General features: G+C 40.9%; 1 protein-coding gene across 1 annotated transcript; it reads right to left on the bottom strand.

Moving 5' to 3' along the window:
• Nucleotides 1–22: 22 nt before the first annotated feature.
• Nucleotides 23–24,580, bottom strand: LOC104595842 (Prolyl oligopeptidase family protein). Its single transcript, XM_010256768.3, has 11 exons — nucleotides 23,486–24,580; nucleotides 23,194–23,372; nucleotides 22,901–23,123; nucleotides 22,665–22,806; nucleotides 22,298–22,495; nucleotides 21,891–22,022; nucleotides 9,559–9,687; nucleotides 8,246–8,661; nucleotides 7,709–7,925; nucleotides 7,173–7,363; nucleotides 23–589 (listed from the first exon to the last, which is right to left on the bottom strand). Exons 1-11 carry the CDS (start codon nucleotides 23,851–23,853, stop codon nucleotides 412–414), a joined length of 2,373 nt encoding a protein of 790 aa, XP_010255070.1. The 5' UTR covers nucleotides 23,854–24,580; the 3' UTR covers nucleotides 23–411.
• Between the last annotated feature and the right edge of the window lie 3,097 nt (nucleotides 24,581–27,677).

Genomic DNA, 27,677 nt, shown 5'->3' with positions numbered 1-27,677 from the left:
ACAACTTTACCATCTTACTATCTTGGGGAAAATTAAATTAAAAGGATAATTCAAATACTAATAGCTTACACAGTAAGTTTGTTTCTTTTCAAGTCCAAACGTTTAAAACCCCATCGGTTAACTTTACAAAGCGAAACACTTGACATGGCCAGATTGTTCATTGCTAACGAACCATAAAACATACTCTCTAATCTGGGTACCATCCAACCAGTACTGATCTGCTTGAGGATTCAAACGGTATTCGCTATTAGCTTTTCATCCAGCATGACCCGACTGATGATTTTGTGATTTCACAATAGAAATACAGCCCCCCAAAAGAAGCATTTTACAGATTAATCTTCCTCGCTAAAGACGTTGGATATTTTGGTTGTCAAGAGATCCAATAGCAGGGCAAAGGAGGATACAGGAAATTTACCTATCCATCATCTTTATAAGAAAAGCAGCCTCTAGTGCTGATTCCTTGCACTGCAAATACCTGTTTTCCTCAACTATATCAGTGGTTAAATTAAGCAATTTCGGACTTTGAGGGTCATAAATGGTGCGTTCACGGACCCGTGCAACCCATTTTGCAGCTTCCCACACACCAAACCTGAAATCTCAGATACAAACATGGAACATATTCCCATTATTATCTGTTCAAAACATAAACCCTGGCTCATCAGTCATCACATGAGCATCCAAAGAGAAATTTGAAAAAATAAAGATATACCAACTAAGAATTAATGAAAAATATAACACTTCAAAGATACTTCTTCCGGAACATGAAGACAGAACAAGATTTTTAATTATTTTCACCAATGAAATTATATTAGTGGACTGTTGCATATGTAAATTATATTAGTGAAAACTAAAAGAACAGCCAAGAGATTAGGGAAGAGAATCACCTATATCTCTTAGGCACCCATAGTAGAAAAATGTGCTAAACGTTTGGCAGTGTGGAACAGGAATTACATTGTTACGTTGGTTATGGAGATAGCCTTAGGAGGAAGGATAACGCTGATAAAATCCACTAGCAAATTTGCCAGTCTACTACCTTTTAGTCTTTAGAATGCCATGAAGGGATGTATTGAAAGTGGAGAAAATTATGAGGGACTTTTTGTGGGAGCCAGGTGAGGGTAGGAAGGATCATTTCATAAAATGGGATAATAGTGTGTAAAGGCAAGGAGCAAGGGGCATTGGGCATATGGAATTTCGGAAAAAAGAATTTAGCATTGTTAGATTGGTTATGGAGATAGCCTTTGGAAAGGAGAAGTCATTGGCATGAAGTGGTGGAAAGTAGGCATAAAAGAGCAGGTAATGGTTGGGATGCTGGTCTATCTCAAAGGGCTACTCTGTCTTCACTGTGGAAAGCCAATCGTAGCATGCTATCTCAATTTCTAAGCCTTATCTGGTATGATGCATGTACTGGAGATAACTCTACTCTTGAGGACCTTTTTCCTCTTTGCATTCCCTTTCCTTGCTTAAAAATGAACCTGTCCAAAGATTTGCCTCCTTTTCCCCTTCAACTGGTATCAATTGGGACCTAGGATTCAGACGAAATTTAAGGGATCATGAGTTTGATCAGGTTGCTTTAAACTTGAAAATTCTTGAGCCCGTTGTTTTGGACCCTTCCTTACCCGACTCTTGTGCCTCTGGTCCAAACCCCAATCAAACAGTATTGGGGTCCAAAACCGGACCCGGAGCCATGACCAATTCCCGGGTCAAATGGTCCGGCCATCCAGTCCGGTCCAATTTTCAAAACCATGATATAAGGAACCTTTGGCAAAGGAGGACAGCTAACACGATAGCAGACTACTTTATCAAGCATGAGGTGCATAGGGAACAAATGTTTTGGGTCCAGTTGTAATTTGAGTTGCTTCTAAGGCTGCATCTCGTGCCTCCTTTTGGGAATCTTCTTTGAATATTTCCTGTTTTTATTAATAAAAATTTTCTTTACTGATTAAAAAATCACCTATACCTCAAATGATTGTTCTGTGGCTTTAAATAAGAACAACGTGAATGGAGTAATCACCGGACTAACAAGTCTCAAAGGAACCCATCCAGGATGCATGCCTAATCTATTGCTCTGGAAGAGATTGCCATAACCAGGGAGAATGAAGGAGGACCACAACTTGTAAGTCTCAAAGTAAACATCAGCTTTCTACTGTACAGGATTTCATGATAGGAAAGCCAGAAAAATCAGTGGCTGTTGATTAGGTCCAATTGTAAAATCTTGGACTGGCAAGTGTGGCAACACTAATTCAAACTACCTTGTGCAAAAGTGGCAAAAATTAGGCCTCTACCAGGCCCATCCCTCCCAATACCCTCAGTAATAGGGACCAACATTGGGTAATGGTCCTTCAATAACACCAGAGAAACCCTTGAAAGCTTCATTTTTGGGATTTTAACACATAATTGATACACAACCTCAAACTTTAATATAACCTCCCCAGCAATGAGAGAGAGAGAGAGAGAAAGAGAGAACATTAAGGCAAACCAGAATAGCAATAGGAAAGTAATGTGTCTTTGTTTGGTCGCAGTTGGTCTCCTCCACCAGATGTACAAAGTCTCTTTGCTCCTTCCTTGTTTAGTTGGTCGACAAAAAGAGAAAAAGTTATGTGGAGATGTCTCAGGGCTGCTATTTGCTGGACAATATGGGAAGAAAGAAACGGGAGAATTTTCTCAGATAGGGAAAGAAGACTGTCAGAAATTCTGGATTAGAGCGGTTCACTGGCTGAAGTCTCTGGGTCTCTTTAAAGATTTTTCAGTGGATGATCTGCTTGGAAATTGGAAGGAAATTGCAAGTTCAGATCTGGTCAAAGACACTTCCATCCCTGCTTGGACTCCTCCTAGAGGGTTTATTAAACTTAATTTTGATGGAAACAGCATGGGTAATCCGGGTCCTTCAGGTATTGGGGGTGTCTTAAGGAATGAGGGAGTGATAATCGCTCTATTTTCGGGACCAATCGGTTTGGGTGATTCTCTGAAAGCTGAGATTCCAGCTGTTATTGAAGGAACTAAAAGGGCAATCGACCTGAATATCACTAATTTAGTCAGAGGACGATTCTAAATTGGTAGTGGACTGGCTGAGAAATGAGTCTGCTAACTTTTGGAACTACAGCAATGAAAAGAGGAAATTCAAATGGTTAACAAAAAACATTGAGGTGAAGGTAAATTGAGTTAAGAGAAGTGCTAACTCCTTTGCTGATGGGTTAGCTAAACAAGGGGTTTATAGGACTCTTTGTTTTGGGCTATATTGTAACTGTCTTTTTGTTTTGTTGTTCTGTATGGTGAGATAAGAGTGTTTATCTTCCTACTCTTGTACCTGTGTTTTTTATCTATTTTTATAAAATCTGTGAGTTATTGATCAAAAAAAAGTAATGCGTTCACTATAGTATGGCTTCAACTAGCTTTCACCATGTAATAAGAGACCTCATTGTCTTCTTCTCTCACAATTTGTGAAAGCAAAACAAAGCATCATCAACTTTCTCTATGGCAAATCAAGAGCTTTGCCCCTCCATTTGTTCTTTTTCCCCTTTTCTGTAATCAGCCGGTACATTGTATTTTGTCGAGGGCCCGATACAAAAAGCATACAGAATCTGTATGTTTTGTTTCTTTTCATTAACATCATTCTAATACGGACCTGTAGTCGACTATTTCGGGTTTGTATTGGCTGATACAAGCCCAATACAGTCTGATGTTCTCAAATCAAATTTAATTTTGGCAACTTTTAAATATCAAATTTTATTTCCCTCTTTCTCTCTCAATTTTAGTAATTTTTCACATTCAAATTTAATTTATATCACATTTAATGACACAACATTAATCGCAAATTAAATACTACATTTAAGGCAATGTTCAAATTCGAATTTGAATTTGACATGCCACTAAATTTGCTTATTAAAAATCACATGTAGGAGAAAAGGGTTTTGAACTCTAGCCATTAGTTTGTAATGACTACAAATCCACCACAATGCCAGACCCTAAAGTGCTTGTCATATTAATATGTATTTTAATTCTTAACTAAACTCTCTTTTTAGTGAATGACGGTCAATAAAAGCTAAAATTCTTAATTCTTTTCTCTGTACTCTACTGCATACAACATCATAAGGGATCCATCCTTTTGGTTCTTTTGTCATTCTTCATTTTATCACAAACACATTTATCCTCTTTACATATTCCTCTTGCATGATAAAGCTCCACTCTCTAATTTAACTTTTCTATAGGCTATTAATTCTACCATGCTTGATTCTTTCATGTTAGATTACCTTTAGTGTTGGTTGCTACTTCAACTAGAGAAACAACCTAATTCAGAAAAAAGCCAAGGAAACAAAGTTCAAACTAATCAGATTTTTTGTATAAAAAAATATCACTAAGACAAAGCACTCTCTTATCACCTAGGCTTACCTTGATGCCTTGACAAACCAATTGGGTTGGGAGACTTGATTAGAGTTTACACCCTAGTGCACCAACAAGTGCTCAAAAGAATAACATGGACTTGGGGTGACTCCCAAGTTGTTGTCAGTTGGAAGCAGGAGAGTAGAGGTTCCTTGGTCCATATGCCACTACATTAGAGAAGCTCATGCCATGTCCTCCAGAACGAGTGTCATTCAGATAGAAGCCATGGTCAGCATTCACAATAAGACAATTTACAGGGAGAGTTGGGACAAATGAGATATAAATTTCTCCTTTGTGTATATTACTGCTTACATTTTTTTATCAATAACAGAAAGCTTTATTAATGAATAATACTTGTGAAATTTAATTACAGAAAAAGGGGAGGTATGCTATCTTAACTCCCCAACTTCAAAATGACAAAGAATCCTTAGCCACCCCTTGCTTAGCTAACCCATCAGCCATTGAGTTAGCACTTCTCTTCACCCAGCTATATTACTGCTTACATTCCTTTGTGGGGGATGTAAATTTCTCCTTTTTCTCCTATGTTTCTCATAAAATTTCTATATAAAACCTTCCTATGGTGCATAATCCCTTAAAAAAAAAAAAAACCTCTTGCAGTGAGCTATTCAACCTCATCCAATAAGTCTCCACAATATAACTTTTCACCTTCAATATCCACAGAATGATTGAAGCCTTCTATGGAGTCGCAACAACTTACTTCCAATTTTCTATATTAATTAATCTAAATATAATCACCAAAAGTATATGTAAATATGAAATAGAAATACAAATAAGAATTCATGAAAGATAACCTTAAATCATTTTCATTGCTTTTATATCTTACACATTTTACATTTTAAACATCAAGAATAGAATTGCTATTCTAATATGTCTAGCATACCAACATGCATCAGACACCATCTCCTACATCTCAGTCCAAGTAAATATCATGTTTTTGTTTATAATTGAAATAATTTTATTAATCAGCAATAGACAATAGTACAAAGTCCCCAAGGAAAGGCACGAGTTGCAACCTCTCCGGGCTAGTTAAGTACAGATTTCCAAATTAATAACAACCTACATAGAAGCACAAAAAAGATCTTCCCTAGAAACCCCCTGTTTGGCTAAAGCATCAGCCAAAGAATTAGCAGACCTACTAACCCATTTTACCTCAACTCTCATATTGCTAGTTAACCACTTTACTTTTTTTATGAGATCTTTGTAGCCCCAGATGGTGGTATCCAAGTTTAGGAGACACCTTGTTACCACCTGAGAGTCCCCTTCAACTAGGAGATGCTCCACCCCAAGCTGGTTGGCGATTTGAATTCCTTGTACTGCAGCAAGGATTTCTGCCCTTGTGGAATCCCCCACTCCCACCGGTCCTGAGAATAGGGAAATTATGTTGCTGTCCTTATTTCTCAGGATACCCCCTATACCTGAAGGCTCGGGGTTGCCTTGGCTGCTTCCATCAAAGTTCAACTTGATGACACCTTCCAAAGGCGGAATCCATTCTGACAGAATTCTATCCTTCTTTGTTGAAGTGTTAGCTATTACTAGCCAATTCCTCCACAAGTCATCAAAGGAGAAGCCATCAAAGATATCCATAGTTTTCAGCCAATGGATTGCTCTTGTTAGGATACAATCCTTCATTTCATCTAACCCTCTTTCCTTCTCTAAGAAAATTCTTGCATTCCTTTCCTCCCGAAGTGTCCACAGAGTGGCTGCCCTGACACATTTCCACATGACCTTACCTCTTCTAGTGTGCCAAACAAAGACAGATGGGTTGAATAACAAGCTTAAATCAGAAGGCATAGACCACCTACCTCCAAATAAACAAAGGCTCCACCTTCATATAGCTGTAGCAAAGGAGCAGGAGATCAGCAAATGGAAACAGTCCTCATTCTCGGCCTTACACAAGGAACACCAATTTGGGGAAAGACAAAGCGAGGGTCTCTTTTTCTGTAAGTTTTCCAAAGTATTGATTTTCCCATAGAAGACTTCCCAACAGAATACAGCAATTTTTGGGGGAATAGGTCGCGCCCAGACTTCTTTGACAGGGAATCCTTGGGAAATGGGGTTAGAACTGAGGGATTTTAGAAAAGAAGAGCAAGTAAAAGTACCTTTTGGAAGAGGAGTCCAAACCCTTTGATCAGAAGAAGTGGGGTCCAAGCAAGCAGATTCTAGTAAATGAATTAGCTAAATAACACAACTCGACTCACCATCCCTTAACCCTCTACGAAACCCAAAGTCCAAGTAAATATCATGTTAAAGCATCTCAACTACCAAATAAGAGGGAAAAGATTAACATGGTAACCTCAAAATCAGAACTATTTAATACAAGCATTCATGGAATCAAACTAGAAAGAGAAAATAAGACTTTCTGGAATGATTAACAAAACAAGGCCTAAAGATGCATTCTAGATCAAGACGGTTGTCACATGTTAGGTTCCCTATAGAACTAGAACAACAGTAACACTGTTAGTCTTCTAACTTGGAGATTTCCCTTTGGATATGTTCAGTTTGTTCACCCAAAAAGTGTCCCATGTGGCAATGTCTAGAACTTAATATTTCCAAATTATATAATAGATATAAGAGACACTACACTTCTATCCAGGTATATATTTTACATAGAATTATTAGTCAGATGATATCAATAACCAAGGTAGTAGAACAAACCTACAGATATCAACAGTAAATCCACCTAAGCTATCAGATCTTTTTTGATAAATTTAAGATTGTATAGTATATTAACTGTGGAAGGGACAAGGAATCACCCAAGCTATCAGAAATATTACCTTGTACTAAAAGATGTTGTCACCAAGACGGCAGGATAAAGAACACCTTTCTGAATATTGTCATAAGGAGAGTACTTTCGTATAGCCTGAAAGTCTTCAATAACACCAGGATACCCAAACTCTTCATAATCAATAGGTGTAAGTGGTAAAATTGGATAGAGAAGAGTGTTGGTGGCATCTAAAAATGGAACCTGCAACAAAAATAGAAGACAAGGAATCATCTACCAAATATTTAACTTATTCAGAAAATTTTGCACACACTGACTCTTGCTATAATAATGAACCCCAAATTGTTCAACAGCTTTAGAAATTTATCAACCTATAGCTATGCTACCCAGATAACACAAGGCAAGGTTTTGGACACAAAGTCGCTAAAAATGAGTGTCTAACACAGACTTGAGACCCATTTTGAAGTGCTCATGAAACACAAGCCTACAGATAATACAGAATTACTATGGAGCAATGAAGCAGACACTTGTCACATATTATGAACGAACAGGAAAAACTAGGAACCATATGAACCATTGCGGGCCTACTTTCAGAACTGCAGCACGAAATAACTCTGGACAAGAATTAATAGCTGAAGCAACCAGAAGTCCACCAGCACTATAACCCCAACCTGCAAGCTTGTTTTCTTGCACAATTTCCTTTTCAATGAGGAACCTAGCACAGGAAATGTAATCTTTGATGGAATTATCTTTTTTTGTCCGCCTGCCATCGTGAAACCATTTTTTACCACCACCACCTCCACCTCTGAGAAGAAACAATTTAAGTCATTACAATTTGTCATCCAAACACATGGTAACAACAAATACTAAGCTCAAACTTCAATATATGAGGTCTAAAGATTTTTTTTATCAGTAACAGAAGCATTTCAGTAATGAAAAATGAAAGGTAAGTACAAAGAGAGTAAATCATAATAAACTGTTGACTAAATATCAATCAAAACTAAATTGTTGACTAAATAAAATGAACTTATATGAAGTTGCTATTAAAGAAAAAGGCACCTCTTAAGTTTTCATAATATTTCATGCACACTGAAAACTTGAAAAGGAAACCGATGCTGAACAAACCTAACATCAGCATATGCAACCACCCAACCACGATCAAGAAGGCTTTTTAACTCGCTACGCCACCTTTTGTCTAATAATTCACCATAAGCTCCATGCCCATGAAGTAAACCTGGACTTTGTCCATCCTGTTCGTGTTTTTGCGAATATACAACGGTTAAAGGAATTTCCAACCCATCATGTGAGGAGACATTATAATGCTCACAAGCATAGAACTCAGAGAGATCATTCCACAAGCGGTTATTTTCATAATTGAATTCATTTATGAAACTACAGTTTTTGGAACTTGATTGATTCCCCTTGCTGCTACTAGAAGTTATGCCATAAAGAGTTTGTGTACTTTCATGAAGCACATTTTGTTGTTGAACAATAACCCACTCGCCATTTGATAAGTTATAGTCTACCACAGCATCAGGCATCTGCAAAAGGTTTCCAGTACTCAAATTTTGACCATATAAATCATACATACAGACTTCCATAAAAACTAAAATCAGATAGAGGTAGAACCATAAAAAAGTATACCATTTTACATCTCAAACTATGAAGTTGATATGCACAATATATGTCAGTAACAAAACATAATTTCTTCTACAGTGATGCACAAGCTGCATTATACTTTCTTAGTCTAACAAGTTTGAACACAAGTTGGTGAGAGCCCAAAATACAAATCTAATCATTTTTATTCATCAGAAAAATATAGCCTTTTGGTACAACATCTTGTACCAACACAGATGCTCTTAATTACAAATGGGCCTCCTCAACTATTCCAGGCCTGCACAGACTTGAAGTCCCGCTGCCACCAGGGTTGGGGTGACTTGGTAGGATCTGACTCGTCAGAGTAGAGACCTGGGATCAAATCCCACTGCCACCAGGATTTGGGGGGTTAAGGGAGGGGGATGGGCTACCCCCCCCCCCCCCCCCCCCCCCCCCGGTTGTGTAGCCCCATGAAGCCAAAAAAATCATTATAAAAACTATATAAAAAAAAAAAACTATTTCAGGCCTGCACAGACTTGAAATAACACCCCAAAATGTGGAGGTTCTACTTCTACCTTCTCAACAACAACCCTTTTTCAATGTAGCAATGTAAAATCCAAATTTCACTATTAGACTCGTTTTTGTTTTCAAGTACCCCTTCTCTGCATGGCAGTGGATACCAATTTGTTAAAATTTTGAGACCCTGAAAACCAGTTTTTTTATTCATTTCTTTCAAACTGGACACCATGCTTAATTTATAAATGGAGGCTCTTCTAACTTCACTCACAGAATAAATCAGGCAAAACTTACAGGGGAAGAAACCATATAAATGATTTACGTACCACAGGTGAGGATATTGTAAACCGCATGGTAGAGGAGTAGTAATCATAATTTGGTCCAGGTGAGATTTGAGAAACATATCTTGGAAGAGGTAGTAAACGTGAATTAAGTTCTTTCAGATGAAATGCTCCCTATCCAAAAGCACAAAATAGAAGAAAGAAGAAAACCAAGAATTAGCAGGGAATGCAACATAGAGTATTGAACATGTTGTAATGATGATAAAGCAAATAATATCTAAAAAAAACTGAAAACTGAAAGGAAATGGCACAAATGGTAATGACAATTTTAGTTTGAAACACAATTTACATAAGAATAAGAAAGGAAATAAGTATAATAAATTGCAACCAAACATTATTCCCTAAATGATAGTCATTCAGGAAAAGTTTTTTCTCAAACAAGTCAATGCATCTAACCTTTTTTCTTTTCTTCTGCTTCTTTCTTGGCTTCTAGCAGGCATCCTTTTTGGGTGGAGATCTAATACCAGGAGCTACCTCAAGCTAAAGACAAACTGGAAAGATTGACATTGTTGAGGATGTAAAGGTACTGTTCAAATAGTTTCAGCTTCATACACTTATTTGGTTTAGTACAAAAGTGTAATCCCCCATCAAGTCTAACAATTTCATAAGCTTGGTACAGTTTTTCCCTTGACATCATTTCTCAATTCAGTGATGTTATCTATAGCTATTGCATTTAGTCAGTTGAGTGGTTTTCTTTTTCTATATCAGAATAAATAGTTTGATAAGTGTTCAACAACTTTCTTTGATTGGAACTGTTTTAACTGTTTAACAATTTTCTTGCTCTGAGGTAGTAGACTTCTCAAAAATAATTGTCATTCTAGAAAGGAAACCTTCACAAATAATGGCTCAGGAAATTAGAAAACAAACTTAACTTTTTATATTCTAGGGAATGCTTATCAAGGAAGTCAGTCTCTTCAATTCATGAGTTAACATTTTTTCCTTTTTGTTGGGGATTCAGCAGATGTAAAGGTGGACATGTACAAAATACATATGAGCTATAAATAAAGCAGCTCCATCAAAACCAAAACAATGCTTGAGCATAGAGTTATGTTGGGATTCTTCCCAACACATACTCTTCTTCGAGGGAGAGTTCCTCCTACAGAAAGTTAAAGGCTTGAAAGAATAAGAACTGAGATTCTTGTCATTCCCAGTAATTCCTTACAATTCCTTTTATACTTTTTGGTTACACTAACAGGCCCACCATACTTGCACTCTCAAAATCCTACAGACCCATTTAAGGGTGGAAGGAGGGTGACAGCATGCCAGCTAACACACCAGGGCAGGATTGGAGGAGAACCAGAGAAGTTCTTTTCATGTCATCTGTCAATACTCCTTTGTTCATAACCAGCTTCCAAGATGTGAAAAGATATAAGAAATATTCATGCAAAGACTGAGAAGATGACTCTTTGAGTTAGAAGATTATTTAGTTTCTTTCTTCCCACAAACCACCCCTAGCCTCAAGTCCAACTCCCTGGTGGTTTGTGATTTGGCTAAGATTAAGAAGATGTGATTGTGGCACATGCAGGAACAACGAGGCAAGATTTTTATTTTCTTGTTTTGATCAGGCAGGTTTGGTGAATTAGCAAGAGATCATGTTTTCATCATTGTCCAATACCTCAGAATATATGCCCCCACTGGGGTATAAGAGGATTTGTGGTAGAGGCTGATCTCAGATAGTCATTGGTAAGATGAAAGAAGAATTGTTCAATTCTTGGAGCATTAGGCTATGTTTGGTTAAAATTCTGCTCCAAAGAATCAGTGTTTGAAGAAAGAGTTTGAGTTTTAAACCAAAAACAATTCTATCTTGAAGTTAAATTTGTTAGCTCAAAGAATCAATTCTTAGAATATTTTTTTAGCCTAAAAAAGGAATTAGTTCCAGCAATTTTCCTATATTTTTTTGGAAAAAGGTAAAGTAATTTATTCAGCACATAAAAAAGAGAGTTACATCAAGACCCAGACCACTAAGACTGCTTGGGCACAAATCAAATTACAAGCTCATCCATGACTGAGAGCAAAACATAAAAGACATATTCTGGTTTTTAAACTCCTCATTCACCGCCACCCAGGAAAATAGCTTGCCCACAGCTCTCTGCACTACTTCATCCCGGCTTCTAAATTTACCACAGAAGATTCTGTTATTTCTTTCAGTCCAAATGGACCATAACACAGCTGCCAGAATGGTACTCCAAACCAGCTTCCTTTCTTGCTGAGGCCCTCAATTCTCCAACACATCAGCAGCTCCTCCACTGATCTTGGCATAGTCCAGCTAATCTCCAAAGCCTTAGGGAAATGCCCCCAGACCATAGAAGAGACTGGACAGTGGATACACAAATGCTCTGTAGTTTCTGCAAGAGTTCCACACAAACCACAAGAAAGATCCAGAACCTGAATACCACGTCTCTCCAGGTTAACTTTGGTCAGACATTGATCTTGGAGGGACTAGTTGGATTCCAAATCTGACTGGCAGGGAAGTCCACTTGACCTGATCTGTACAGCTTAAGAAACAGGGATTTAACAGAGAAGCAACCGTTTGCATTCCATTTCCAAACCCATTCATCCTCTAAACTCAAATCTATCATCTGATTTTGAAGCAGACCCAACAGCGCCACATACTCTTCCACCTCCCAATCAAACAAACTTCTCCTACAAAGAAGAGTCCAAATAGTGGAGTCACCAGAAATATTAAAGTTTTCAGCTACTGAAGAATCTTGGTTCACAGAGATTTGGAATAGAAGGGGAAAGGCATCTGCCAAGGAACCCTCTGAACACCAGGGATCCTTTCAAAACTTGATTCTATCCCCTTTACCTACCTTAAATCTGATCCCATCCAGGAAGGAAGGAGGGTTCTTCGAAATACCTGCCCAGAGAGATCTACCCCAACTTGGATGAGGTTCCTTAGATCTCCAATCATTCCACCCCATACTTTGCCGCAATAAGGATTCTCCACCATGCATTCCTTTCGGAAGCAAATGTCCATAACCATTTACTAAGTAAGGGCAGAATAAAATTTCTTCAGATTTCTTATTCCCAGCCCACCAACTTCCTTAGGGATACACACTTGCTCCCACTTTAAAATGTGAATCTTCTTTTCATCTTCCCAACCCCTCCATAGAAATTCCTTTGGATTTGCTCCAGCCAATTTGCTATTTTGTTTGGGATGGGAAAAAGAGAAAGGAAATAAGTAGGGAGGTTAGAAAGAGTACCCTTAATCAATTAACTCTACCTCCGAATGACAGATATTTTGCTTCCAAGAGGCCAATTTCTTCTCCATTCTCTCAATAATTGAACACTGGGTCGAGGAGGAAGAGTATTTAGCCCCAAGAGGCAGTCCCAAATACTTTATCGGGAGGAAACCAGTTTGACAAGCCATCACTTTTGCACATTCTTCTAAATTTGAAACATGGCCCACTAGGATGATTTGACTTTTACTCGGATTAGCTTTGAGACCAGACACCAGTTCCAACCAGCTCAGAATCCCAAGCACTGATTCCAACCGAGTCAGAGAAGCATCAACAAAACATAAGGTATCATCTGCAAATTGGAGGATATTGACTTTTTCCTTTCCAGGGGAGATTGCAAATCCATCCCAAAAACCAGATTTTGCAGCCTTCTTGCTAAAAAGTGTGAGAATTTCCGTAACACAGATGAATAGAAAAGGGGACAGAGGATCCCCCTGCCTGAAACCCCTAGAGCTACCAAAAAACCCCGTAGGTTGACCATTAATTTAGGATTGAAAATTTTGGGGTCTTAATATAAACTCTGGTCCAATTTCTCCATTTCTGCCCAAAACTCATTCTTTCCAACACACGATCCAGACAATTCCAGTTGGCATAGTCATATGCTTTCCCAATATCAAGTTTACAAATCACACTCGGGGTTCCCTCTCTTCTTCTGAAATCAATTAGCTCATTGGCAATGAGAATTGAGTCTACCATCTGCCTCCCTGGAACAAATGCACTTTGGTTATTGGAAATTACACTGCCTAACACCCCCTTCATTCTTTCTGCCAGAACTTTAGCCAGGATTTTATAGAAACTGTGCAGGAGGCTGATCACAAAATCCCAACATTTCAGATAGAATAGGTTTGTGAGACCATCTGGCCTAGGCGATTTGTCTCCTTCTAACTTCTTAATTGCTGCACTAATTTCCTCTTCTGTAAAAGGTCTCTCAAGCCAAAATTTCTGTTCTTCATTCAACTGCCTGAAGGGAAGATTAGTAGGAAAGGGTCTACACATCCAATTTTCCTTATAGAGCTTTTTATAAAAGGAAGTTGATACTGGGTTAATCTCTTTACATGATTCCCCACTCCTATCTTCCCACACCAACTTGTTAATAGAGGAAGCTCTAGCTCAAGCATTTGCCATTTTGTGAAAGAAGTGTGTGTTTTTGTCACCCTCCTTTAACCAAATGATTTTAGCTCTTTGTCTCTGTTGAGCAGAAGAAGAAGAAAGGAAGGAAGGAAGAAGAAGAAGAAGAGAGATGAGGTTGCAGACTTACGGCCTCAAAAGGACCCCTTCATGCAAGTGAAGCATTTGTATTTATACTATACTGGCCGTACAACACAAGAGGACTACAAAATTACAAAAATACCCCTACAGGCACTAAACCTGCGTACAGTACATATAATACACCTGTCAACACTCCCCCTCAAAAGGGCCCCTTCAATGTGCTTTGTTCTATCATGTAGTACTGGGTTGGCAGCGATACTTATAGCTGCCTTGTTGTCACAGAGTAGAGTCATGGGTTTGTCTACTGGAAAACCCAACTCTCCCAATAGATTCTTTATCCACATACCTTCGGCTACTCCATGTGCCATTGCACGATACTCAGCTTCAGCACTAGATCTAGCTACCACGGTTTGCTTCTTACTCCTCCAAGTAACAAGGTTCCCTCCTACAAAGGTGCAGTAACCACTAATAGACCTTCTGTCACTTTGAGATTCAGCCCAGTCCACATCTGTGTAAATTTCAACTCTCAAATGTCCATGTTTCTAGAATAATAAGCCAGCACCCGGGAACTTTTTAAGATACCGCAGTATTCTTTCCACTGCTTCAAGATGAGTGGACCTAGGTGCATGCATGAACTGGCTGAGGACACCAATAGCATATGCTATGTCTGGACGAGTCATAGAGAGGTACAACAATCTCTCTACAAGCCTCTGAAATTGCTTCACATCCTTGAGAGGTTCGCCTTGGCTGTCACTTAACTTATGGTTAGGGTCAATGGGAGAGTCGGCTGGTTTAACCCCAATCTTTCCAGTGTCCTTAAGCAAGTCTAGGACATATTTCCTTTGGGAGATGAAGATACCCTTTTTTGATCGGGCAACCTCAATTCCAAGGAAGTATTTGGCGGGTCCTAGATCTTTCACTTCCAACTGAGTAGCAAGGAAGCCCTTCAAACTTTGAATCTCATCCTTCCAGTCACCAGTAACAATTATGTCATCCACATATACTATTAGGGCAGCCATTTTACATTCTACCCTTTTTACAAACAGTGTGTGATCTTACTGACATTGCTTGTATCCTCTCTGCTGAACTGCAGTATGAAATCTGCTAAACCAAGCTCTTGGTGATTGCTTCAGCCCATATAAAGACTTCTTTAACTTGCACACTTTCTGTTCACTTCCTTGAGCCAAAAAATCGGGGGGTTGAACCATATAAACTTCCTCTTCAAGGTCACCATTCAAGAAGGCATTCTTGATGTCGAGCTGATGTAGATCCCAATTCAGATTGGCAGCAAGAGAGAAAAGTACTCTAATAGAGTTCATTTTGGCAACAGGGGCAAAGGTTTCTGCATAATCAACTCCATATACTTGAGTAAAACCCTTTGCCACTAAACAAGCTTTATACCTCTCCACAGTTCCATCAGCCCCATGCTTAACAGTGAACACCCATTTAAATCCAACTGGATCCTTCCCCTTAGGGAGATCAACAAGATCTCACGTGCCATTCTTATGAAGAGCATCAATTTCTTCCTTCATGACATTTGTCCATTCTGGTACTGAGAGAGTTTCTGCCACATTCTTGGGAATAGGAATACTATCAATGGAGGAAATGAAGGTGAGATGTTCTCATAGGAAACAAAGTTGGAAATGGGGTGTTTAGTAGTGCACAACCTAACACCTTTCCTGTGGGCAATAGGAAGGTCAAGATCATTAGCAACAGGGAGGTCAGGACCATCATTGGGAGTCAAGTTACCTGAGAGAGTATGATCTTCCCCCGAGGAGTTTGATGACACTTAAGGTACAACTTCTGGATTCCCCACAGCTCTTGAACTTGGTTGGCCTTTATGACGATGAGAAAAAACACAGAAAGGTGGAGGATCAGGAAGAGAAGGGGGAGAAGGAGAAGGATTAGGAAGAGGAGGAAGCTGAACCAGTTTCTCCTCATGCCTACACTCCCCCTGAGGAGAAACAAGAAAGAAGGGCTCATCTTCAAAGAAGGTAACATCCATGGAGACATAGAATCTCCGAGAAACAGGATCAAAGCAACGATACCCTTTCTGAGAGAATGAGTAGCCAAGAAATATGCACGGGATAGCACGAGAGTCCAATTTCCCCCGGGTGGGAGATAGGTTTTGGACAAAGCACCGACAACCAAAAACACGAGGAGGGATAGAAAGAAGAGGGGCCTTAGTAAAGAGAAGCTGATGTGGGGCTTTGTACTCTAACCAACGAGAGGGCATTCGGTTAATGAGGTATGTAGAACAAAGGACAGCCTCAAGCCAAAATTGTTTGGGAACATTCATGTGGAGTAGTAAACCCCGTGCCACTTCAAGTAGATGTCGGTTCTTCCGTTCAGCCACACCATTTTGTTGTGGCGTACGGGCACAAGAGCTCCGATGAAGAGAGCCATGTGAAGCAAAGAACTCCGTGAGGTCACTATGTAAAAACTCTTTTGCATTGTCTAACTGAAATATTTGAATCTCGGTCTGAAATTGGGTGAAGACCATCCGTTGAAAATCTTGGATAATTTTTGGTACTTCCTCACGGGTTCGCATTGGATATACCCAAGTGTATCTGGAATAATCGTCAATGAAGGTAATGAAGTACTTGTAGCCACTCTCAGAAGGTAAAGTAACAGGGCCCCACACATCAGAATGCACAATGTGAAAAGGAAACTCAGATTTACTATTTCTGGGAAAACAAATTTCAAGGTCTCAAAAGACAAATGACCCAGACGACAATGCCACAAATACATTTTACTTTTTTTGAACTGACTCATAGACTCTATAACATGAAGGCCAGTCGTATTCTCCAACATGTAGAGTCCATCAACCATACGTCCCCTACCAATCGTACTCCCCGAGGCCAGATCCTGAATCACACAATAGGTAGGGAAAAAAGTCACAGAACAGTTTAAGGAATTTGTAACACTACTGACTGAGAACAAATTCATAGGGAATTTTGGAACATGAAGAACATCAGAAAGAGTAAGGCCAAGGGGAAGAGAGAAAGTTCCTTGACCAGCTATGGAAGTGTATGATCCATCAGCTAGTCTCACTTTATCTCTTCCGGAAAGAGGGCGATAAGTTTGAAAGTAAGAGGACATACCAGTCATGTGTTTTGACGCTCCAGAATCGATGATCCATGTAGATGCAAAATAGGTGGTGGGAGGAGCATCCACCTGGCGAATTGCTCTACCATAAAGCTCCATATGGTCACGGAAGGAGTTTACAATATCCTCCCTTGGGTCAGATCCAGAGTAGCTATGTTGGCCATGTGGTGTTTGAGTCACAGTAGAGGTGGAGGGCTGATTTTCCCGAGTAACCATATTGGCCATGTGGTGTTTCTTGGTACCTTGCTGCCCGGGTCTTCTAATTACATCTGAGCCTTGCTTCTTAGGTAAATCCTGAGCCCACTTTGGTTTCAAATGGAGATCCCAACAAGTATCTTTGGTGTGTCGGGGCTTCTAACAATTAGTGCACCACAATCTTTCCTTATTCATGATTCTAGGTTTAGAAGAACTCAAAACAAAGGTACACTGCCTTACAGAGTTGCTACAGTCCACAACTAGGCACTTGCTGATTTTCGGTTTCACAGAGAACCAAACACAAACTAGTACTGCAGCTGCAGTACTAGTTTGTATGACCTACACTTTGTAGGAGTCCACAAAACAATATACAAACACTGCACTTGCAGTGTAACCAGGTCTAAATCTTTCCACAGAACAATATACGAACACTGCACTTGCAGTGTAACCAGGTCTAAATGACCTACAATTTTACAACTTTCATGCAGCTTCACACTAGGAACAGCAATACAGCAATACAAGTGGTGGTTCAACACACCTAATTGGCTGATATCCACTTTCAAGGGCAGCCGAACAGTCACTTAGGGTTTAGGGTTCAACAACAGTCCCTTAGAGATCTGAATAGAGCAACACACAGTCGGAGGAGGGAAAACAAAATAGCCAAACAGTCCCTACTCAGATTTTTTGGACATTAACAGTCCATCGAAAGAGTGCAAGAAGAGAACCATAAACAGAGAAACTTCAGTTCAGTACCCAGGTCACCCGAACTGTGAATAGGCAGTACACTCATGGACCCAATCTTATCTGCAGGCCAGAACCTTCTTCATACATCTAGGATGGTTTTCTACAGTCTTCTTAGCCGAGCAACCCCAGAAAACATGAAGCAGAACCCTTTTCTGCGCTAGGAAGTTGAACAGTCAGCTTTCTTGTAGCAGAACCCTACTCGGCAGTGAAGATTAATCGCAGCATTAGAGAATGCTTCCTCTTCCTTGCCCTCGAGCATCAGGACTATAGCTTCTACGCAGCAGTGAAGAGAGACCTTAGTTGGTTGTTTTCCAGGCCTAGTCGGTCCTGCTCTGATACCATGTTGAGCAGAAGAATAAGAAGAAAGGAAGGAAGAAGAAGAAGAAGAAGAGAGAAGAGGCTGCAGACTTAAGGCCTCAAAAGGACCCCTTCATGCAAGTGAAGCATTTGTATTTATACTATACTGGCCGTACAACACAAGAGGACTACAAAATTACAAAAATACCCCTGCAGGCACTAAACCTGCGTACAGTACATATAATACACCTGTCAACAGTCTCCACTTAATTTCCTCCTTCACAACCAACTTATCAAAAATGTTTTTTGCTTGGGATCTTTTCAGCCTCAACTCTTCAAACAAGGGACCCATCTCTTCAGCTCTATCAATCTCTTCAATAGTACTTAGTAAAGCTTTCTTTTCAATACCCAAATTTAATTTTTTTTCTCCAAGTTCCAAATTTTTTATTTTCTTTTGATAGCACCCAGTGTTTTTGCCATGATAAAAGAGCTTGAACCCCACTTCAATGTCTTTCTACACAGATTTCATCAAAGGAATAAGATTGTCTTCCTCATACCAAGCAATTTCAAATTTAGAAGGAGCTCTGATTCTCTCTCGATGACCACATATTAGTTGGATAGGACTATGATCGGAAACAGGTCTAGGGAGGGTAATCTGCCTAAAATCAGGAAAGATATCACCCCAGTTCAAAGAAACCAAAAATCTATCTAGCTTCACAAGGGTGGGGTTTTCTTTATTATTGGTTCAGGTGTATCTGTTGCCTTGAATAGGGATATCCATAAGTTCCATATTATTGATAAAATCTGCAAACAGCCTCATCGACCTTGTTCTTCCACCTCTTGTATTTTTCTCTTCCACCGATAAAGTTACATTAAAATCACCACCAATGACCCAAGGATGGGTCAAGGAGCCTCTCATATCTGATAATTCCTCCCAAAAACCCGCCCTGAGATTTGAAACTGTTGGCCCATAAACATTTGTGATTTGGATAACATTGCCATCTTGAAGCTTCATAACTAGAGAAATTGAGAAATTTCCAATTCTACTAGAAATTAGGCTACAAAAAGAGGGATCCCAAAGACTCAAAAGGCCCCCTGCACTCCCAATAGCTGCCTTTGCCTTCCATCTAACCTGACCTTCCCCCCCAAATACTTTGGATAATAGCAGCATCTTTCTCCAATTTTGTTTCTTGGAGCAAAACAATCTTCGACTTTGACATCTTCAGAAAATCACAAACCACCAATCTTCTTCTAGCCGACCCCAAGCCTCTTACATTCCAGGATAAAATTTTCCTATATCCAAACTTCAAAATGATTCTTAGAATCACAATATTCATCAGAATTTTTCTTAGCTCTGCAATCTACTAGCTGCCAATGCGCTTGTTAAGGGAGGAGTTTTGAGGAGTTATTGTTTCTTGTAGGATTTGAATTACCTAGATGATTTGTACTCTTAGATAAATTTCTATTATGGCACTCTTGAACCAAATAATTGCTATATTAGATGTTAATTTCTTAGTTTCCTTGTCTTATCAAGATTGAAGACATGCTTTTTCTCTTCACATTAGAAAAAGTTTGCATCTTTGATAAAAAAAAAAAACAAAAAACAGGAGGAAAAAAAAAAACCTGCATCATCAATCAATTAAAAAATTTGAAAAATAAGGCAAAAGTTAACTTTTATTAATCAGCAGAAAAGAAAACAAAACAGTACAACAGGCTTCTCAAGGAGTGAGACACACACACATAGGCACCATCCCAAACAGTAGCAAGCAACACAGTTACAAGTCTCACAAACTTCTTGAATTTAGGAGAAGAAAAGCATTCTGATAACTGAACAGATTCAAGACTGAAATCCAGGAGCCAATCTTGTCCACCAAAATTCTGATCAACTCATCAACCTCTCTGCACTTGTTACTAAAGAGCCTCCTGTTCTCAGCCCAGATTATCCCAATGATAGCCACAGGAATTACCATCCATACATGCTTCCCTTTTTTATTAAACCCAGGCAGTCACCAAGCTGACAGGAGCTTCGCAATGGATTTAGGCATGACCAGATCAAGAAATTACAAAAAATGTTTATGGTAGTACCAGTTATACACTTTAACAACTTAAAACCTAGAGACCTCCACTCTTTTAGTGCTTCCACCTGGCTATTGAATGACAATTGTCAAATAACACTAGGAGACTTTGGAGGGCACCATGGAAGATGATACAGAATTACAGACTAAAGAGAAAATACTTGTGGAGTCCATCCTCACTTTCACATATACCAATCAGTTATCATAAATAGAAATTTAAGAAACCACAAGTGAAGAGGCCTTCTTTCTTTTGGTGCACAATTTGTTGGGTTTGGGTTAGCTTGCTGTATTGCCTTTTGAGTTGTGTGACACAACTGTGACTCTTTTTGGCCTTCTGCCAGATACATGTTTAGGGGATTGTACATTTCTCCATTTAAATTACTTATGCAATTTCAATATTAAGATGCATATAAGTGACTATTGGTGTTGACACTGATAGTGAAATGTGGGTATGATGCTTCATTTCTCAAAATCCATGACACAAATACCAATACAAATGTCCTAACCTACATGCTGATACCATGCCTTTGTTTTTGGTTTTTTAAGATGTATTCTTCAATGCTAAAATCATCAAATTTATTGAAACTTAAAATACAAATAAAGCCTTTTTATGGTAAACATGTTGACTATCCAATTTATGCTACCAAAAAAAACGTGTGATGGTGATGGTGGTATAAATTTCCTGAAGTATCTGGTTTTGGTAAAATTGTAGTATCCTGATGATAGGTGTAACTTTACTTTTATAATAACTTTAAAAAAGAATACTAAAACAGAAAGGGAAAAAAGGATAATACAAGAAACATACAGATCTCAGGCCCAACAAATCCAAGTAAAAATGGCTGAAAAACAACCCAAAAGGTAACATCAATAAGTAGCCAACCTTGCTTACAAAATGGAGCCCCCAATGACTAGATAGCCACGCAGAAAAATGTGTGCCAAAACCTGGACTTAAAAGCTAATTAACCAAACAAAACAAATCTTCCCAAAAGACACCCTATAACACTAGCATATGTAACAACTACAGCACATGCATGGAAACCAATAAGGCATTTGTTCCCTGCCCCTCCTATGTCTCTCCCTCTTTTTCACTTAGAACATCCCCCCCCAAGACTTCATACAACCCCCAACCCCTGCCTTCATCACCATTACTAACCACCCACAGGCAAGCTTCCTTCCAATCTTCTTACACCTTCTGCCTTTTGAGACCCATGGCTCCATATCTCTCTCTAAGTTGTTGTAAACCTCCTCAAACTCCTCCAGACTACGCAACTGCTCTACAACACTTTTTCAATGCAGAACATGTTTATGTATATAGTTATCATAAGTCTGGAACACCTTTTTATCATTAAATTGTGAAGGACAATAATGAACTCACAAACAGGATGGACCTGGAGTTATCTATATAAATAAAAGTAATTGCAAGGGCATGATGCGAAAAATGGTGCCTTACCTCCTTAACGGGCAATGGTAGATCAACTGAACAAATTCTGAAATTTCGCCCCTCCCTTAAAATAAGTACCAAGTATTTATCACTGAAATCAACATCCTCAATCACAAAATCTGAGTCATCAATAAATACATGCTGCATAAACAAGGAGGAATATTAGCAAGAAATTTGTATAAAGGAAAGCAATTCAAAAGAGGTGAAGGAAGCTGACATGTACCCAAATAAAGAGAGAGAGCACATATGAACCATACTAAAAGAAAGAAAGTAGTTTTGCAAGTTCCCCATTTAAGTTTTGGAGGAAAGAAGAAAGAAGGATGGAAGAAGAGTCAAGCACCCATTCTATAATTATCCAGAACATGGACATGAATAGCTTAGTATATTTTGGTCATTTAATTGTCTAATGAGCAAACCTTCCAACTTTTTGAAGCACAAGATTCAACAGGACAACGAAGAAGATAATGAAAGTCAACAAGTTGACCATCTCTTGCTGCATCAGTGAATAGATAAAGATATCCTTTATGATGTTCAATTATGCAGTGCGTCTGTGTTTCACATTCCCATACTAATGTCATCCCAGACAAAGGATCGGCTGCATTTATCAGGTATACCTACAAAAGTGAAAATAAAGAAATAAATAAAAGATAAGAAACAATTGGTTTACTGATCAAAAAAAAAAAAACAATTGTCGCTAGTAGAAAATTTGGACCAGGACAAGGGACGTATAAGCTATGTGATACGATAATAAAAGAGGAAGTTAGGATTCACTGATCAAAGTACCTTAGAAAAAGTATTTGAGAAGGCATTTACAGTCACAAACCGGAAATCCTTAGTGTGTCTGATATTAACATAAACACCTTCATCTGATTCTTCTAGCAGCAAAACATCCTCTTCATGGGATCCAAGCATACTGCAGTAGATCCTATTAGGGAGAACAAAGAAGGAAATAATCGATTAGGGTTCATTGTGTCAACAATTAAATGTCACTGGAATTCTTCATTTGTTAGTTTACCAACCGATAAGGTCTTTTATTGTCGTCGGTCACTGCATAGAGCAACGCCTTCCCGTCCATGGCCCATGCCAAATTCGAAACTCGGTTGGCTTGAGGCTTGCTACATAGCGAGCCAGAAGATAAATCCCTCACCGATAACCGAAAGAAGTCGGTATCTTTATCGTACATTGTGTATGCAAGAAAACGGTGATCCGGAGACACTTCAGAGAGTTCTTCATAAGCGTAGCCTGAAAATTTTAGAAACCCATGATTATTTATTCTTTCAATTTTGAAATTCCGAAAGAAAAACCGAATTACCGCCAAATCTCTCTGCCTCTTGATTGTAGTCGAGTAACTTTTGTTCAATTCGCTTCCCAGAGGTGAAATCAAAACCAGCGGAAGGGGAAGTATACGAGATGAACTCTTCGTTTAAGCTTGCTGACCTCCGACAGAGAACCGGATACTGTTTTCCTTCTTCGACACGCCGGTAGTACAACCTGCAAGGATGAAAGTCCGCCTTGACATAGTATAACCATTCAGGCTCTGAAACAAATACAAGCAGAAAATGGATTGAAGTTAATGTGATTAAGGTGATGAAGGAGTTACTCACCAGGGACCCCACCGGACGGGCGGAGAGGAGAGGTCGGATGTCATGCGACTGGCCATTTCGGACTGAAGTTTACGTTGGAGGCGATCGGAGTCGGACATGACAGCTTCTGTATACTTCTCTTCCTGCTCCATGTAAACGTCCATATGGCGCATGGCCACTTTATCGCTCAGGTTTGACATCCAGCTGTAGGGATCTTCCCACGTTTCATCGTGAAAGGTAAACGAAACGGGTTTTTGAGGGGGTTTGGGCGGTGTCGGAGGGGATGGAGGTTTTGGGGGCTTCGAATGAGCAAAGCGGATATACGAAACGACGTTTGATAGGTGAAGGAGACGCCGCTGCTGAGTCAACATTTTGGTGAAGCCTGGCATCTTTCCTCTTCGTAAAGAGGTTGCGGGTGGAGTACTGGAGTGTGGAGGTGTAAATGAATTCAATTAGGTCCGACCAAGTCTCGTCGACTTCCCTTCTTCAGCAAAATCTCAAACCCTGTAATATCTACTTTCAGGCGTAATGTACATCAAAAGCTGCTGTACTTGGTTAGAAGAGTGGGAGAAAAGACATTGGGTTGCAATTAATGTGACTCAAGCTAAGAGAAACTTGTCAAATAACATAAAGAGAAAGCTGAGATATCGGGAACTTGGCTAAAGACATCTTCTCTACGGCTTCTCTCTGATGGTGGGGTTGTTGCAGAAGAAAACCAGCAGAACGGGAGATACCGAGAGAGAGAGAGGCGCCAGTTGGTTGGACGACTTGGGCGTAGCTCGTTTTGGAAGACGACAACACAGGCTAATGGTGGTAGAGGTTGACGGTGACCGGCGGGGAGAGCAGAGGATAAAGCATAAAGGGGAATAGAAGAGGCGAAGAGTTGTTAGGGAAGAAACCGGCGGGGAGAGCAGACGGGACTACAGCCGCAAAGCCTCCTCACAGGCCGGGTTTGGGCCCGACTGCCATTCAAATTTTGCCACAAGCCAAGCTCGAACTGGCCCATGAAGAGGTTTTAAGCTGGATTTCATAAAAATGTGGACTCAAAGGTGAATTAATAGTGAATTGAGAGCGCGCCTCACTCCGATTTCACAGAAATATCTCACGATGTATTGGAAACATCTCCTAAGAATGGGAGATGTTCGCAATGTGCGGCCAGGACACTCTATGAATTTGATTTGAGGCGCTTTGTGAGGAGCAGATTCAGACTTTTTATATCATTTTGCAAGCATTCCCAACTTGAAGGTGAGCTGCTTTGGAGGAGATGACGTGGTAGCTCATCACGTCCTCCATTCACTAACCCATGAAGAAGGCTTCCGGTCTTTTGCCCATCATTGTTGCTAGTATTGTTGTTGTAGATTATTTTTTTGGTAAATTTCTTAAATTACTTTTATGATTTAGAAAATTGATTAATTTTATTCATATTGTTTACCTATTGTCTTAATATATCTTTATGTTTTTCTAACAATCGTCTAAAACTTCCGTTATTGTTAATTTTTCATCACATATGACATCACGTTATTAAAATATTTTTTAAAATTTTTCTAAATTACTCTATATTTGAGAAGTTGATAATTACTACTAATTTGTCTATACCACTTAAATGAATCGAGGTCCTCCACACCATCCCGATTTCTTTGTTCAAAGATCATTGAAAAGAAATTAAATTTGTAACTTTTCATCAGCACCTAATGATGCAGCGCACATGACTCGAACCTATGGCACGCACGCACGTGGTAGATAGCAACGCACAGGATAGACCCAATGAGGGCGCGCACAGGGCAGAGGTCGGTGCGTAGCCCAAAACCAATGGCGCTGCCGCACGCGGCAACCCCAAATGACCACGCTCCTTAAGGCCGGGCCACATCCTGGTTGTTCGCACCCACTTACCACCTGGTAACCTCAAGTATAAATAGGGGGCAACCCCCTCAAGGTAAAGGACTAGAACTTAGACTCGATAACTTAGACTTAGAGCCCTTAGTCTCCTTTGTGGCATCGTCTGAGTGTTCATACCTCAGGCTTTGTCCACCTTATCTCGCACCCGAACTAACTTGATCGTTGAAGTCTCCGCCTCGAGTACCAACCCGGGGCATCTGATGTCTTTGTTCTTTACTCCTCATAGGACCGCCTCAAGCCTCGAACCGCTCAACTCCTCAGCTCGGATAGCGGTGGCGATTTTTCACCCAACCTATTGAAACCCACCTGATGAGGCACAATCCGGCCGGTCTTAGCTGTCAACGATCTTGCCTCTGAACTGAGTGGCAGGGAACCTGAAACGGAGGGGATGAAGAAGCTCCGGGGAGAACCCGGCGTAAGGGCTCCGAAGCTCGAGTTAGAATCTTTCAAAGGCAAGATAAGCCAGATAGCGCAAAGTTAGCATACCTCGTTCTTGGGGGGTAGGGAGCCTTTTATAACCACCTCGCGCACTCACTTCCAGGCTTCTGTCAGATCGGAAATGATTATCTCTGAGCTCCTGCCAGTTCGGATGTCACCCCCTCTGGCCGGACAGAACCGCCACTGCTCCTTTTGTCGGAGCCGTCTCTGCGGCTGGTAACGACGGTGGCAGGTGGAGGTGGTAGGAGGCCGTTTGAAGTGCGGCTGTCAAGCGTCAAATCCCAAATCAGTCAGGTGCGCCGCCCTTGGATACGGACGTCCTCAGTGTCAGGTACGTTTGGTCAGTCTGGTGTTTCGGAAGCGAAGTGCTGGAGTGGCGAGCGAGGTCTTGAGTTCGGTTTGGGGAGTGTTCCGAGCTGCCATGGGCCAGCTCGGGTCATGGCTTCGTGAGGTTTAGGACCCGAGATAGTTCGGGGTCCTTGCAGGGAGCTCGGGTTCATAGTAGGGAGCTCGGGTTCTTAATAGGGAGCTCGAGTTCTTGGTAGGGAGCTCGGGCTCCTAATAGGGAATCCGGTCTGGTGGAGTTCGGGCTCAGTAGCGAGCTTGGACTTGTTTTGGGCGTTCTGCTGCCCCGAGTTGCTTGCTTTTTCCACGTGTCGGGTGATTGCGAGGTCGTGCCAAATTTCCCTTCATCAATTGCCCCCCACTCCCTGCGACAAGGGTCATGTTCTTGGCCCAGGGAGTTCGTAAGGTTGCAGGAGGACTTTGGTCCGTACCGAGGGCGCTCGCTTTAATTTGATTTTCAAAAAAGGCGCACGTTTGGGAGACGTGATGGTAGCCGTTCGGGAGTCGTGCTGCATATGCTTTTATTGCGAGGAGACGTGCGCTGACACCTTGTCAGTTTCGAGAAGATGCGTGCTGACACCCCGTCATCTCTGACGGGACGTGCGTGACGCCACGTCAGTTTCGGAAAGACGTGCGCTGGTCGGCTTTGGAAGACGTGCGGTTAGCGTGGCTGTGGGCTGTTGGATTGGCTTTGATCTGGGCCGTCGCTTTTCGGCCGATGTGGATATAAATAGCGGGACTATTTCGGGGTGCGAAGTGCACTGGGGTGGCCGTTTCAGACCGGCTGGGGGTTGGCCGCTCCCGACTCCGGCATCACACTCGATAAAGAGACGGGAAGGGCCTCCGGCAATGGGCGCGGCTTGGGCTGGAGTGTCAACGGTATCTGACGGAGGCCAAGCTTATTGTTGCTGGCCTGAGTTCGGGTAGGTTCTTCCCCTAGCGATCCTGTCTTGCTCTTCTTTTACTTGTTTTACTGATGCCGAACTCCTTTTCGCAGGTACGATGGACTCTCGAGGGACCCGAGGTGGGCACTTGTTCCAGGGCATGAAGAGGAGAAAACGGGTGGCTAAGCGAGCTCGCACCGAGCCATCCCAGGGTGCGGAGCCCGAGGTACCGGATTATCCGGCGGAGGACCAGCCTATGGAGCCCGAGATGGTTCCTCCTATGCAGGAACCAGCGGGGGCTCCTTATGCCGAAACTACTCACACAGGGGCTCCCGCTTACTCCGAGTCTGCCCATACGCGAGCTGGGCCGTGGGGCTCGGAGGCCCCAGGGGACTTCAGGAGTGTGCTGTCGCCTATTCACGCTCTTCAACAGAGTAAGGAGGCCATGTTTCCCGAGGAAGTCGCGGCGTGGACCGAGCTCCCTCTACACCAAGTGGCCTGCCGTGCCATTACCCATGCCATGGTGGTAAGTGCTCCCTTCATTAGAGTTCTTTGGTCTTTAGTCTTTTATTCGTTCCTTTGATCCCTTGTTTCCCTTTGGTAGGTGAACTCTTCTATTCACGCCTTGGCGAACCAGGTGGAGAGGTGCT

The sequence above is a fragment of the Nelumbo nucifera genome, chromosome 5 (assembly GCF_055504915.1).
Source record: "Nelumbo nucifera cultivar China Antique chromosome 5, China Antique-T2T, whole genome shotgun sequence".
NCBI classification, from domain to species: Eukaryota; Viridiplantae; Streptophyta; class Magnoliopsida; order Proteales; family Nelumbonaceae; genus Nelumbo; species Nelumbo nucifera.
The sequence above is the reverse complement of the archived record's forward strand: the minus strand, read 5'-3'. Positions and strand labels throughout refer to the sequence as shown.

Excerpts from the sequence above, each read along its gene's own strand:
- LOC104595842 (XM_010256768.3), bottom strand. The coding sequence starts at position 23,853 with ATGCCAGGCTTCACCAAAATGTTGACTCAGCAGCGGCGTCTCCTTCAC. Across the intron at positions 23,124-23,193 it reads AGAGGCAGAGAGATTTGGCG|GCTACGCTTATGAAGAACTC; the intron begins GTAATTCGGTTT and ends TAAAATTTTCAG. Across the intron at positions 7,926-8,245 it reads GTTGCATATGCTGATGTTAG|AGGTGGAGGTGGTGGTGGTA; the intron begins GTTTGTTCAGCA and ends GTTTCTTCTCAG.